We start from the raw sequence: 15,256 nt of genomic DNA on the forward strand, positions 1-15,256 counted from the left end.
CAAGACAACATGCTGTAATGGCACACCACCCTCTCTTGTTCAGTCCCTCCAACTTGCACAGAGTGGCTTCAATGTGTGCTGTGTAAAAATGTAGTTACTCAGCTATAGCATCTTCGGAACCTGAAATCTCTGCCACCAAAAGGCAGGCACGTGAGAACACAGTTATCGGCAAGATGACTGCCAAATCACAAACCACCTTGACTTGAAAATATATGCCTTCATTGTCACTGGACAGTCCAAGCACTGTAGGAATAACTTTGCCAGAAGGTCGTGCAATTCCCACTCATCACCATCTTCTCAGCAGCAAAAAAAATACTTCCCTTATAAATGATGGTTTGCTTTGGTTTATTATCATACTGCAAGGGGTGTTTTAAACTATATTTGACAACGATGGGAACCAGAGTGCCAGAACAGATAGTGGAGAGGCTGTAGAGACAGACGTTCTTAAGACCTCAGACAAAATCAGGATCAAAAGATTGAGCATAATGCGATTTATGTTCTCAGCTGCATCTATTTCAATGCAAGAAGTATTGTAGGAAAGGCAGATGAGCTCAGGGCATAGATCAACACATGGAATTATGACATTGTAGCCATTAGTGAGACTTGGTTGCAGGGGGGACAAGACTGACAGCTGCATGTTCTGGGGTTCTGTTGTTTTAGATGTGAGAGAGTAGGAGTAGGAGGGATTAAAGCTGGAGGGGTGATATTACTAGTCACGGAAAATATCATGGTGGTGCTCAGTCAGAACATACTGAAGAACTCATCTAGTGAGGCTTTATCAGTGATTATAACTTTCCACATATTACTGGGACTCCCACAGTGTAAAAAAAGTAGATGAGATAGAGTTTGTTAAATGTGTTCAGGAAAGTTTCCTTAATCAGTACACTGAAGTCCCAATGAGAGGGTGTGCAGTACTTGATCTCCTATTAGGGAATGAGACACAAGCAGTCGTTCTCCACAAGCTCATTCATTTGGCTGAACGTGTTCTCATATTGACCCATTTTCCCTTCAATTCCACGTAGTCTATCCAGATCAAAGTTATAGCTCTGGGAGCTCACATGGGCCTATGCTATGCTGGCCTTTGTGTCAGATGCATGGAATAATTTTCATTCCAGCCCCAGAAGGGCCCTCTTCTACACCTGTTTTTCATAGAGTCATAGAGAACTACAGCACAGAAATAGGCCGTTGGGCCCATCTAGTTCATGAACCCTTGAAACATTCAGACCCCAAGAACTTCACTTTCTTGATCTGTCAAGCAAATGTAAACTTTATTAATAGACAATAATGTTCAGAACTTAAGGCTAATTTGCACTTTGTCAAATAGCAGCTAGCCTTTGTGATGGAGGTGGCAGATATGACAATGAAGTATGTCAGTAGATCCTGATGACAGCAGGACCTCCAAACAGTTGCTGAGATATGAACTACAAATTGCAACAGGAAATAGAAGAGGTGTATCAAAAGGACAATATTATATTAGTCATGAGAGATTTTAACATGTAGGTAGATTAGGAAAATCAGGTTGGTAACAGATCTCAAGAGAGTGAGTTCATTGAATGCCTTTGAGATGGCTTTTTAAAGCAGTTGTTGAGTCTACTAGGGATCAGCTGTACTGGATTGGGTGTTATGTAGTGAACTGGAGGCGATTAAGGAGCTTAAGGTAAAGGAACCCTTAGGAACCAGTGATCACAATACGATTGGGTTCAATTTGAAATTTGGTGGGGAGGAAGTAAAGTCTGATGTAGCCGTGTTTCAATGGAGTAAAGGAAATTACAGTGGTATGAGAGGAACAGACCAAAATACATTGGAAGAAGACGCTGGCAGGGATGACAGCAGAGCAGCAATGGCATGAGTTTCTGGGAAAATTGAGGAAGGTATAGGATATATGTATTACAAAAACAAAGAAATACTCAAATGGCAAAATAGTACAACGGTGGCTGACAAGGGAAGTCAAAGCTAATGTAAAAGCAAAAGAGAAGGCTTACAACAATGCAAAAATTAGCAGGAAGGTAGGGAATTGAGAAGCTTTTAAAAACTTACCGAAAGCAACTAAAAGAATCTTTAGGAGGGAAATGATGAAATATGAAAGCATGCTGGAAAACAATATCAAGGTGAATAGAAAAAGCTTTTTTAAGTATATGATAAATAAAAGAGGGAGGATAGTGGATATAGGACCAGTAGGAAATGATGCAGGAGAAATAATAACAGGGGACAAGGAGATGGCAGATGAACTAAATGAATATTCTTCATTCTTCACTGTGTCTTCACTGTGGAAGACACTAACAGTGTGTCAGGTATTGAAGGATATGAGAGATGAGAAGTGAGTGCAGTTACTATTACAAGAGAGAAGGTCCTCAAAAAGCTGAAAGACCTAAAGGTACACAAGTTATCTGGACCAGGTGAACTGCACTCTAGGGTTCTGAAAGAAGTAGCAGTAGGGATAGTGGAAGCATTAATGATCTTTCAAGAATCATTAGACTCTGGCATGGTTCTGGTGGACTGAAAAATTGCAAATGTCATTTTACTCTTTAAGAAAGGAGGGAGGCAGCGGAAAAGAAATTATAGACCAGTTAGCCTAACTTCAGTGGTTGGAAGGATGTTGGAGTCAGTTGTTAAGGATGAGGTTATGGAGTACTTGGTGGCACAGGACAAGGCAGTACAAAATCAACATGGTTTCCTTCAGGGAAAATCTTGCCTGACAAACCTGTTGGAATTCTTGGAGGAGATTACAAGTAGGATAGATAAAGGTGATGCAGTGGATGTTGTATATTTGGATTTTCAGAAGGCATTTGACAAGGTGCCAGACATGAGGCAGCTTACCAAGTTAAGGGCCCATGGTATGACAGGAAAGTTACTAACGTGGTTAGAGCATTGGCTGATTGGTAGGAGGCAGTGAGTGGGAATAAAAGGATCCTTTTCTGGCTGGCTGCCAGTGACTAGTGGTGTTCCGCATGGGTCTGTGTTGGGATCACTTCTTTTAATGCTGTATATCAATGATTTAGATGATGGAATGGATGGGTTTGTTGCCAAGTTTGCAGATGATATGAAGGTTTGTAGAGGGGCAGGTAGTGCAGACAAAAATGGAAGGCTCCAGAAGAACTTAGACAGAGGAGGAGAATGGGCAAATGAAATACGATGTTGGAAAATGCATGGTCATGCACTTTGGTAGAAGAAATAAATGTGCAGACTATTTTCTAAACAGAGAGAAACTCCAAAATTCTGAGATGCAAAGGGACTTAGGAGTCCCTGTGCAGAACACCCTAAAAGTTAACTTGCAGGTTGAGTCAGTAATGAGGAAGGCAAATGCAATGTTAGCAGTAATTTCAGGAGGCCTAGATATGCGATGCAGAAGCTTTATAAGGCACTGGTGAGGTCTCACCTTGAATATTATGAACAGTTTTGGTCTCCTTATCTGAGAAAAGATGTGCTGGCATTGGAGAGGATTCAGAGAAGGTTCACAAGGATGATGTGGAACGTTTGATGACTCTGGGGCTGTATTCATTGGAGATTAGAAGGATGAAGGGGATCTCATTGAAATGTTTCGAATGTCGAAAGGCCTAGACTGAATAGATGTGGAAAGGATGTTTCCGACAGTGGGGGAGTCTAGAACAAGAGGGCACAGCCTCAAGATAGAGGCGCGTCCATTTAGAACAAAGATGCGGAGAAATTTCTTTAGCTAGAGGGTGGTGGGTTAGTGGAATTTGTTACCAAACGGGTGTATTTAAGGTGGAGATTGATAGGTTTTTGATTGGCCATGGCATCAACCATTACAGGGAGAAGGCCAGGGAATGAAGCTGAAGGGGTGGGGGGGCGGATGGCGGGGAAGGATCAGCCATTATTCGAATGATGGAGAAGTCTCAAAGGGCCAAATGGCTTAATTCTGCTCCTATGTCTTATGGTCTTATAGAAGAGAGTTGAGAGGTATCCCAGTGTAGATGGCAGAGTAGAATGTATAAAATGTTTTTTCTAGATGCATTTCATACTTAAATATTTTATTTCATTATTATTTTCATAAAAATTACAGTAAAGAGCCAACAAAATTATAGGAGAATCCGGTATCCATGAAATGTAAAAAAAAAACATACTAAAATAATTTGTAAATGATTGGTTTCATTAACATGACATTACATGACATATGTCTGTAACTTATTCAATTCTGTTCTTTTGAATTAAAGTGTCGCAATGCCAATTTATACAATTCTGTCTTGAATTTCATTCAATTCGTTAGTAGTGTCAGAGTGAAAAAACTCTACTCAAATGCTCAGTAGCTCTAATAGCCACAGTGAGCTGCCTTCTTGAAATGCTGCAGCCCTTATAATGAAAGTACTCTCCTAATGCTGTATGGTAGGATATTTCAGGATTTAGACCAAGTGTCAATGAAGGATGAATTACTCCAAGTCAACATAGTGTCCTGGAAGACAACCCAGTGGTGTTCTATGCACTTCATGCCTATGGTGATGATATCACAGTTTTGGGAGCTGTTGCAGAGTAGCCTGAGCAGATAACTGGGATGTATGTATGCTACACATTGTGCCACAGTATTGTAGTGAAAGGAATGAATATTTAGTGTAGTAGATGGTACTATTTAGTCAGGATTTCAAGGATATATATCCAAAAGAAATAGGAAAAGTGTGATACATTTCCAAGTAAAGATTACATGTCTTACAGGCAATCTTGCAGATTGGGGTTGCAATGCACTTCTTTTGTTTGTCTTTTTTGTCAGAGGACATAGGTTTGGGATGTGCTATAAAAATGCTTCAGAAAGTTGCAGCTCTCTACTTTGTAGATTGTACAGCCACCGTTGATCGTCAGTTTCCATGCTGTCATCTTTTATAGACCATTTATCTCAAAGGTTCAAAGATCCAATTTAATGTCAGAGAAATGTATACAATATACATCCTGAAATGCTTTTTCTTCACAAACATCCACAAAAACAGAGAAGTGCCTCAAAGAATGAGTGACAGATAAACATAAGAACCCCAAAGTCCCTCCCAGCTCCCCTCCCTCCTGTGCGTAAGCGGCAGCGAGCAACAATCCCCCCCCCACCACCACCAGCAAAAAAAAGCAAACATCGGTATCGCCACTGAGCACTGAGCATGAGTAAAGCGATAACAAAGACACAGACTTGCAGTTACCCCAAAGACTTCGTGTTTCATCCGGCATTCGACATACCGCAGATTCTCTCTCCCTAATAAGGGAGAAGGAGGTGTCTCTGTTTTTTTCCCCAGCGAGTGGGGAGACATAACAAACAACCCACTGGTTTACGACGTTAAAAGTCTGTTATGTCACTTTTTTCGAGCGCTGTGCCTGAAGATCGCGAAGTTCCCGGGTCTTTGGGCCCACAGCAGATACCCTGACTCCCCTGACGACACACGGGTCTCCTGCTGTGACACCGAACCTCGATCCGCCCATCTCCAGAGCCCCGAGATCTTAGGCTTCCGAATTCGAGCTGGACTCTCAGGCCAAACCCTTGGCGTGCCGAATAACAGCCAGCCCTGAAACACCGAGAACGGGTCCCATTCCTGCAAAGACCCAGAGTCACCGTGTAACTCCAGGTCAGGGTCTTCAAAAGAACCCTGAAAGGAAAAAATAAAGATATTAAAGATGGAAATAGAAGATGCAAGCAAAGGAGTTGCCATTTAGTGTCATCTTAATTTTGCTCCACCTCCCATATCAAGAGATTATGTCACACATGGTGCTGAAGTTGGCAATAAATATATTTTTATGCATCACAATACAAAGGCTGTTTTTATCAGCTAGAAGTTACAGAATGTTGTAATCTCCAGGAGGTTTATATTTTGATGCATAGAGTACAAGCTCATTAATACACGTTGTAATCTCTGGCCTCTTCTTTGGCACATAGCTGGAAGGTGCATGTTAATGTGGTTCTTAAGTTAGCTAAAAACATAAGGCCACAAGAGTTTGATGCCCACGAATTTGATTCATAAGATTCTATGAACTATGTAGAAATGCTTTCTGTATATTTTAAATGAACTTAAATATTTTGCATACCATTCTGCATTGCAACATATTTTGAAAATAAATATTATGAAGGATCAAATAATTTGTACCTTGGAATGAATGAAGCATATCTGATGTGAAAATGCTCATTGGCTATAGGTTTATGATCATCATGCCTGTCAAGGTACAGTGTCAAGCTTTGTTTTGTATGTTATCCATACAGATTATTTCATAACATTAGTTCATTGAGGTATGCAAGGGAAAAACAATGACAGAATGCAGAATAGAGTTACATTTACCAATAAAGTGCAGTATAGGAAAACAAAAGGAAAATCCACAATAAATTAGATTAGAGTCCATCTTAACATACAAGAGGTCTGTTCAATGACTTCATAGCAGCAGGATAGAATCTATCCTTGAAACTGGCGGCACGAGCTTTCAGGCTTTTGTACCTTCTGCCTAATGGGAGAGAGAAGAAGAGAGAATGTCCAAAGTCAGAGGCATTTTTGATCATCCTGCTGCTTCTCTAAGACAGCGAGAAGTGAAGGCAGAGTGGATGGAGGGGAAGCTATTTTTCCTATCTTTTCTGCTTTTATTTAACGATCTAACAATGTTAATGCTTTTCTTCAATAATTTCAATTATAGATTGAAAAGAAACAATAATTGAAAGTTAATCCACAAAGAGATCATGTGGTTTACTGAGTGCACTCTGATTATGTGTTAGTGGAAAAAGATCCTTTTTGTAGCTTTATAAGTGTCTATTACTTTAAGGCTTACACAACTCTGTTCTTTAATGTACGAGATACTGTTTGTCATTTGCTGGAGAGTACTGAGCCATAGTTATTAATATCGTCTTCCTCATAGGTTTTCGAAGACGTCCGGATCCTGTTGCAAGAAGACAATTCCCTCATGGTGCCTACAGGCTGGATTTTGAAGATGACAATCGTGGCTGGAGATTTGACATGGACATGGTTATCATTTATATTTATTCTGTTAACTGGATCATTGGATTCATTATATTTTGCTTTCTTTGCTACTTTTTCTTTCCATCCTTTTAAATTATTAGAGCTTTGATAACATGATAATAATTCAAGCACAGAATGTTGAATAAGTTTAGAAGAAATTGCCTGATATATTGCATATTAAAAATTGTCCAGAAATAAGATGAAGCTGCTTTTGAAGAAATAAGTTAGCAATATTCTTTCCAGCTGCAGTTATCTCGTGTAATTGTAACTCAGCTCTACAGAGTATAGCCAATGCAATTTTATTTGTTTCCGTGAGATTGAGCGCTATCTAAACTTAGTTTAAAAACTTAATTATAACCATCTCATAATATGATTTATTTATGCAATTTATGAGACTTTTCGTATTTTGTTTCCACCTCCAAGAAGATATTGTGGACAAGGATTAATACTGGCACTAACTGGGGATAGTGCAGAATACATTCTGTATAAAGCAAGAACTACATGTGGTTTCAGAAAGTACTGTATCTTAAGCATTTGCTTTCATTGGTTCAAACACACTCTTCAAAGTTAGTGTGACACTTTGAGTAGAATATTGATAATTTTCAAATAACTTGAACAAAAATTGTAGAATACTAGAGCCAATTTAAAATTACATTTTATACAAGTTTTAGTGTAATACTTAATTTTGTAGAGTTGATTAATAATGAATGTTAGCAATTTGAATTTATCATGATCTTGGACAACTGTTTCCTATCCTTATTTTGATTTTTCCACTAATTGTAATTACTAAAGGCTTGAAAAAAAAGATCCTCAATTATTATGTAACAAACTTGGTATTCCTCTGTGTCATTTTGATAGCAGTAGGAATAATGAGGCCAATTTTGTACAGGATGTACGTAATTATATTATTTTATATATATATCCGTCTCCTTCAGGACTGGTGATTCCTCATGAATCTGTGTGAAAAAAGTTACTGAGAGAAGTACAACAACAACTGATGAAGTTAGGCATAGATTACCTTAAAATATGACTGTTTGCTTCTGGCATTACAAAAAATACTCCTTGATTGACAAGTGGGGAAACCTAGCACCATCGTTATGTGTCAAAGGTGCACTGGCCAGTATTGAATCTTCAAACTCATGTTGTCCTAGATACAGCAATGTCTGTTTGCTTGCTTCACTGGTGCCACCCTGTCACTCCAATGAATTTCTGGGTTTCTTAGTTTTGTATGGAGTGGAGGCATATAGAGCTTTTGTTTTGGTGTCCTCTTACTCCATTTAATATTTTACCTTTTACAGAACTCTGTTACTTTTTTTTTTAAATCATGTAGCATCAGATGGAGTATTATTTATTTGCAATACTGATTGACTTTTTGGATGGACGTACCTTTTGAAAGTTCATTTGCTGTCAGTAAGCTGAAGAGGGAGGAATTGTCCCAAGTGATGATTCGAGGAAGTCCCTTGGGGTGTTTATTGCCAGTTACCCCAGTAGCTGAGATCAGAGATCCTACCAGAGCTATCAAAAATAGTATATCCTTTAGAATCAATATGGTTACAAATATGCATTAACTAAAGGTCCGCACTCAAGCAGTACAAAAATGTCAGGGTTACTTACATTTGTTTATGATGCCTTGGTAGAGAGAGTATGACAAGAATTTTATGTGTGTATTATATTTTTTGAAGATGAGCCTTCCCAAGTTATGAGTTTTGGATTTTCCTGGCAGCCCAATCGGAGGGAGAGGGGGTAGAGAGAGAAAAAAAATCGTAGGTCCATGAGTGAGATTTAAAAAGGAGCATTCACGGGCTTTCGCCATTTTTCCGACAGTCCATTCAAATTGCAATTAATTTCATTCATAAAAATAAGGCAGTGATAAGTGGAGTGACCACCGTGTGAGTGGACCAGTGTTAGAATGCAGAGGCTTTGGCTCATTAGGTTTCAGCGAAAATAGGCTTGAAGTTAAGCATCTGGTAAATTTCTTCTTCTTCATTCTTCATCCATTAGTACATAGTTGGAGCAGTAAAAATGGCTCATGGGCTGTGTGTGTTCTTTGTGTGAGATGTGGGAACCTGGGAGACCACCAACCTCCCAGATAACCATGCCTGCAAGAAAACATGTTAAGGAACTGGAGCTGCAGCTCGATGACCTTCAGTTCATAGGGGAAACTGAAGGGGTAGTAGATTGGAGCTACTGGGAGGTAGTCACCCCTAAGTTGCAGGAGGCAGGTATCTGCATGACTGTCAGAATAGGGAAAGGAAATGGGCAACTGTTCCCCTCAATAATAAGCATACTGCTTTGGATACTGTGGGCAGATGACCTACCAGAGGGAAGCTACAGTGACAATGACTCTGACACTGAGTCTGGCCCTGTTGCTCAGAAGGACAGGAGGGAAGAAGAGGACTCCAGTAGCGATAGGGGATTACCTACTTAGAGGAGTAGACATGAGATTATGTGGATGCGATAGACACACCTAGATGGTATGTTGCCTCCCAAGTGCAGGGTCAGGGACATTCTAAAGAAGAAAGGGTGAGCAGCCAGAAGTCTTGGTACATAATCGCACCAATTACAAGGGAAGAGGTCCTGAAGAGAAAATTTAGGGAGCTAGGTAGAAAGCTGAAAAGCAGGACTTCCAGAGTAGTAATCCCTGGATTGCTGCCTGTGCCACATGCCTGTGAGCATAAGAATAGGATGATTTGGCAGGTGAACGCATGGCTGAGGAACTGGTGCAGAGGGCAGGGTTTCAGATTTCTGGATCATTGGAGTCTGTTCTGGGGAAGGTAGTACCTGAACAAATGGGACGGATTACACCTGAAACCGAGGGGGACAAATATCCTTGCGGGCCAATTGGGTAGAGTGTTTGGGGAGTGCTTAAACTAATTTGGCAGGAGGAGAGGAAACTACGTGATAGGCTGAGGATGGAGGCAGCTAGTATAGAAGCAGAGGCATTGTGCGATGAGACTGTGAGGAAGGACAGGCAGATGCTGAGGTAAAATTGCAGTTAGTGGGATTAATTGCAGTGTAATGGACAAAATTGAAAAGGGTGACAGATACAGGACTGAAGGTGTTATATTTGAATACATGCAATATGTGGAATAAGGTAGATGATCCTGTAGCTCATTTAGAGATTGGCAAGTATGACATTGTGGGCTGAAAGAAGATTGTAGTTGGGAGCTCAACATCCAAGGATACACCTTGTATTGAAAGGACAGGCAGGTAGCCCGAGGAGGTGGAGTGGCTCTGTTGGTAAAACATGAAATCAAGTCCTTTGAAAGAGTTGACTAGGATCGGAAGATATAGATTCGTTGTGGGTAGGGTTAAGGACCTGCAAGAGTAAAAAGACCTTGATGGGAGTTAAATACAGGCTTACGAACAATAGCCAGGATGTGGGCTAGAATTTACCATGGGAGATAGAAAATGCATGTCAAAAGGTCAATGCTACTATAGTCATGAGGAATTTCAATGTTCAGGTAGATTGAGAAAATCAGGTTGGTGCTGATTTTGGATCCTAAGAGAGAATCTGGAGTATGCATATGAAATAGAATTTTAAAGGAACATGTGGTTGAGCCCACTAAGGGATCAGCTATTCTGGATTGGGTGTTATGTTATGAAAGTGATTTGATTAGGGAGCTTAAGATAAAGGAGCCATTAGGAGGCTGCGATCATAATATGATAGAACTTACCCTGCCATTTGAGAGGGAGAAACTAAAATCAAATGTATCAGTATTATAGTGGAGTAACAGGAATTATAGTGGCATGAGAGAGGAGCAGGCCAAAGCTGACTGAAAGGAGACATTAGCAGGGATGACAGCAGAGCAGCAATGGCTGGAGTTTCTGGGAGCAATTCAGAAGGCGTAGAATAGATACATCCCAAAGCAAAAGTAGTATTCTCAAAGCAGGATGACACAATCGAGGTTAACAAGGGAAGTCAAGGTCAAGAGAAGAGCAAAAGAAAGGGTATGTAATAGAGCAAAAATTTGAGTGGAAAGTTAGAGGACTGGGACCTTTTAAAAACTAACAGAAGGTAACTAAACATACCATAAGGAGTGAAAAGATGAAACGTGAAGGTAAGCTAGCCAATAATATCAAAGAGGAGACCAAAGGTTTTTTTCAGATATGTATAGAGTAAAAAGGAGGCAAGAGAAGAAATTGAACTGATGGAAAATGACACTGGAGAAATAGTAATGAGGGACAAGGAAATGGCAGATGACTCAATAAGCATTTTGCATCAGTCTTCTCTGTGGGAGACACTAGATGTATGCCAGAAGTTCAAGAGTGTCAGGGGGCAGATGTGAGTGCAGTTGCTATTACTAGGGAGCAAGTGCTCGGGAAGCTGAAAGGTTTGAAGGTAGATAAGTCACCGGGAGCAGATGGACTACACCCCAGGGTTCTGAAAGAGGTACTGTAGCTGAAGAGATTATGGAGGCATTAGTAATGATCTTTCAAGAATTACTAAATTCTGGCATGGCTCTGGAGGACTGGAAAATTGCAAATGTCACTTCACTCTTCAAGTAGGGAGAGGGTCAAAATAAGGATATTATAGACCAGTTAGCATGACCTCAGTGATTGGGAAGATTTTGGAGTGAACAGTTAAGGATAAGTTTTCAAAGCACTTGGAAGCACAAGATAAAATAGGCCAAAGTCAGCATGGTTTCCATAAGGAAAGATCTTGACTGACAAATCTGTTGGAATTCTTTGAGGAAATAACAATAGGATAGACAGAGGAGAACCAGTGCAGGTTCTGTACTTGGATTTTCAGAAGGCCTTTGACAAGGTGTCAAACATCAGGTCAAACAGGTAAGATACTAGTATGGATCGAGCATTGGCTGATCGGCCAGAAGCAAAGATTGGGAATAAAGGGAGCCTTTTCTGAATGGCTGTCAGTGACTATTGGTGTTCTGCAGGGGCCAATGTTGCAGCCACTTTTTTTTAAAGTTGTATGTCAACTTTGAATGATGGAATTGATGGCATTGTGGCCAAGTTTGCAGACAATACAAAGATTGGTGGAGGAGCAGGTAGTGTTGAGGAAGCAGGTAGGCTGCAGAAGGATTTAGGCAGGTTAGGAGAATTGGCAAAGAAGTGGCAGATGGAATACAATGTCAGGAAGTGTTTAGTCATGCACTTTGATAGAAGAAATAAAAGTGTAGACTATTTTCTAAACAGGGAGAAAATTCAAAAATCTGAGGTAGAGAGGGACTTGGGAATCGTTGTGCAAGATTCCCTAAATTTAACTTGCAGGTCGAGTTGGTGGTGAGGAAGGTAAATGCAATATTGGCATTCATTTTGAAAGGACTAGAATATAAAAAACAAGGATGTAATGCTTCTGGAGTATTGTGAGCAGTTTTGGGCCCCTTATCTAAAAAAGGATGTGCTGACATTGGAGATGGTTCAAAGGAGGTTCACGAAAATGATTACAGGAATGAAAGGCTTATCATATAATGAATGTTTGATGGATCTGGGTCTATACTCACTGAAATTTTGAAGAATAGGGGGGTGGGATCTCATTGAAACCTATCAAATGTTGAAAGGCCTTGATAGAGTGGATGTCAAGAGAACGTTTCCTATGGTGCGGGGCTAAGATGAGAAGGGACAGCCTCAGAATAGAGTGATGTCCATTTAGAATGGAGATGAGGAATTTCTTTCGCCAGATGGTGGTGAATCTATGGAATTCGTTGCCATAGGCAGCTGTGAAGGCTGGGTTATTGGGTGTATTTAAGGCAAAGGTGGATAAATTCTTGATAAGTCAGGGCGTGAAATGTTACAGGGAGAAGACAAGTAAATAGGGTTGTAGGAAAATGGATCAACTGTGATCAAAAGGCGGAGCAGACTCAATGGGCCAAATGGCTTAATTCTGCTCTTATGTCTTGTGGCCGTATGGCCTTGTGTATGTATAGATGCAATGGAGAAAGCAAATTTATGTGAAGGCTTGTTGCAGTTGAGAATTGTCTCCAAAACATGTTGACAAGTACCATGTGATATACAATCTTGACCCAATTACCAGATGCACAATAGCAGTAATTCTCTTTTCAAGTTCCTTTAAATGTGTCATCTTTTTATGTTTCTCAGATTCTGAAGGTAAATCACACTGCACTAAGTTGGACTACCGTTTCTTACCAAGAAAGGGCAGTGTTGTTAGTTTACTGTGAATATGTGGATATGGTGTAGGATGCCCTTCATTGCCAAATATAGTAACCCTTGTCACACTCTCCATCACTCATTTGGACGTTCCTCAAACATAGATTTAATGTGGTGAATATTCAATCACACCCACAAAATGTATTCTATTTTGTCACCACATTGGGTTTCCTTTCACTTGATTTACGCCCAGTAGTTCATTCTACCCACTCATCGCACACGCATATGCTCAGCAGCCTTGCCCTTTATACAAAAATAAGCCATGCTGCTGGCAATGAATAATAAGCTAAAGGCTCCAAGGATCTAACTGAATTAGTCAGTCGGACAGAAAAGCAACAAAAAGAATTCCACACACAAAAGATCCTGGGGGATCTCTGTAAGTCAAGTAGCATCTATGGAGAAGCATAAACAGTTGCCGACTTGTGCCGAAGCCCTTCATCAGGGATTTAAATAGAGCATTTAAAAATGTGAAATAATGCATTTTAGGCTAGAAAAATAAAATGTAGGAGAATATAGAATAAAAGTTAGAATACCTAGTAACAAATGGACACTGGTGTATAGGTCCCTAAATACAGCAAGACACTGATCAAGATGTGAAATAATTTCCTTAATTTCCCAAAACATGTGAGAGCACAAGAGTCATGCCAGAATTGTACAAAACACTAATAAAGGCAAAGTTAAAGTTACAACATCAAACGTTGTTTACGTCATTGCATAAATGATATCAAAGCACCGGAATGGGTAGAGCAAATGTTCCTGCTGCTGGAGAGTTGCAGCTATGAATGCAGTTTGATTTTTTTTCCCAGTTAGAGGGTATGTTCCTCAGTTACAATTATTTGGCAAAACTGGATAATCTTGGAAAATGAAATAAAAACTTAAGGCAAACAAGTGGAATTTTGATTTCAATTGAAAATCTTTGAAATTTGCAACTAAACTGGCAATGATGCCAAGTAACATCCATAAATTCAGTTAACTGTTGCTATCCATATTTTTAATAATGTATTTCCTCAACTAATCTTATATGGATACTTACAGCATGGAAGCAAGTCATTCAGCAGCCCACATCCACCCCAACTAGTGGGCACCCATCTGCACTGATCCCATCTCCCAGAACCCAGATCATACCCAGCATCACATGCTTATCTATAGAGTTGTTAAATGCTTTCAATGACCACACTTTAACCACTCTCTGGGTGAAAAGGTCTCATCATATCCACTCTGATTCTGTTAACCCTTAACCTAAATGTATATTGTCTTGTTTTGCCTTAGGTTACCCAATCACATCGCTATTACAAGATATTCTGCAAATGCTGGAAATCCAGAGTAACACAGCTAAAATGCTGGAGGAACTCAGCAGAAGAGGCAGCAAGACAAAGGAATGAACGGTTGACATTTTGGATGAGACCATTCATCAGTTCTTGGCTAGATGCTGCCTGGCCTGCTGAGTGCCTTCAACATTGTGTGTATTACTCCAGTCACAACACTATCATTTTCTATCACATGTTCACAAATGTAATTGGTTGATAGTCTGTGCATTTTATAGGATGGAATTTTAAAGTAAAGTACATGATTTAGAAGTTAAAACTTTTCCAACACGAATTTCAATGGTGTAACAAATAAAAAGCTAACATAAATGAACCTTCATTGGTGCTTTTCAGTTATTATTAATAAAAGTAAAAAATACATGTCCTAGTTATTAGAAAAGATTGGTTAAGTTGGAAGGTTTTCTTTTTAGAATCAGTGTACATTAAGGAAAAGATATATTGAAGTGTTGAGTCTGTTCCCTCAGCTGGAGGTGTAGATTTAATGTGATGGAGTCTGTAGAAGGTAATTGAAGTATTTTCACCCTGTGGGGATGGGGATTGGGATCTGCAACTGTAACTGCCTTTAAGGAGTATAGAAACAGAAATCTTCAATGTATTGAAGAAATGTTGAATGAGTATTTGAAGCACCGTGATTAGAGGGATAAATACCAAGAACATGCAAATTAGATGAGTGGAAGCACAGACACGAGGTTATCAGTGTTTCCTCGTCATAAATTTCTATGATTCCATAAATTTCACTTTTAAGTCCTGAACAATAGTGTACATCCGTTAGGTCATATTGCTGCCCCCATGCTTCATGTTCATTGTGGTTGTAACTTAATTTTGGTTCAAGAAAGTTGCATAATAGTAAAGGCATCCAGCTAAGATGGGTACCTGGCC

General features: G+C 39.8%; 1 protein-coding gene across 1 annotated transcript in view; it reads right to left on the bottom strand.

Moving 5' to 3' along the window:
- Positions 1 to 5,097: 5,097 nt before the first annotated feature.
- Positions 5,098 to 15,256, bottom strand: part of LOC140195024 (trifunctional nucleotide phosphoesterase protein YfkN-like) — a 116,822-nt gene continuing 106,663 nt past the window's right edge. Inside the window, exons 7-9 of the mRNA XM_072252597.1 lie at positions 8,538 to 8,639; positions 8,310 to 8,438; positions 5,098 to 5,573 (exon numbers count right to left, since the gene is read on the bottom strand). Coding sequence (XP_072108698.1) covers positions 5,563 to 5,573; positions 8,310 to 8,438; positions 8,538 to 8,639 — 242 coding nt within the window. The 3' untranslated portion in view covers positions 5,098 to 5,562. The remainder of the gene's footprint in view (positions 5,574 to 8,309; positions 8,439 to 8,537; positions 8,640 to 15,256) is intronic.

This window comes from Mobula birostris, chromosome 3 (assembly GCF_030028105.1).
Source record: "Mobula birostris isolate sMobBir1 chromosome 3, sMobBir1.hap1, whole genome shotgun sequence".
Lineage (NCBI taxonomy): Eukaryota > Metazoa > Chordata > Chondrichthyes > Myliobatiformes > Myliobatidae > Mobula > Mobula birostris.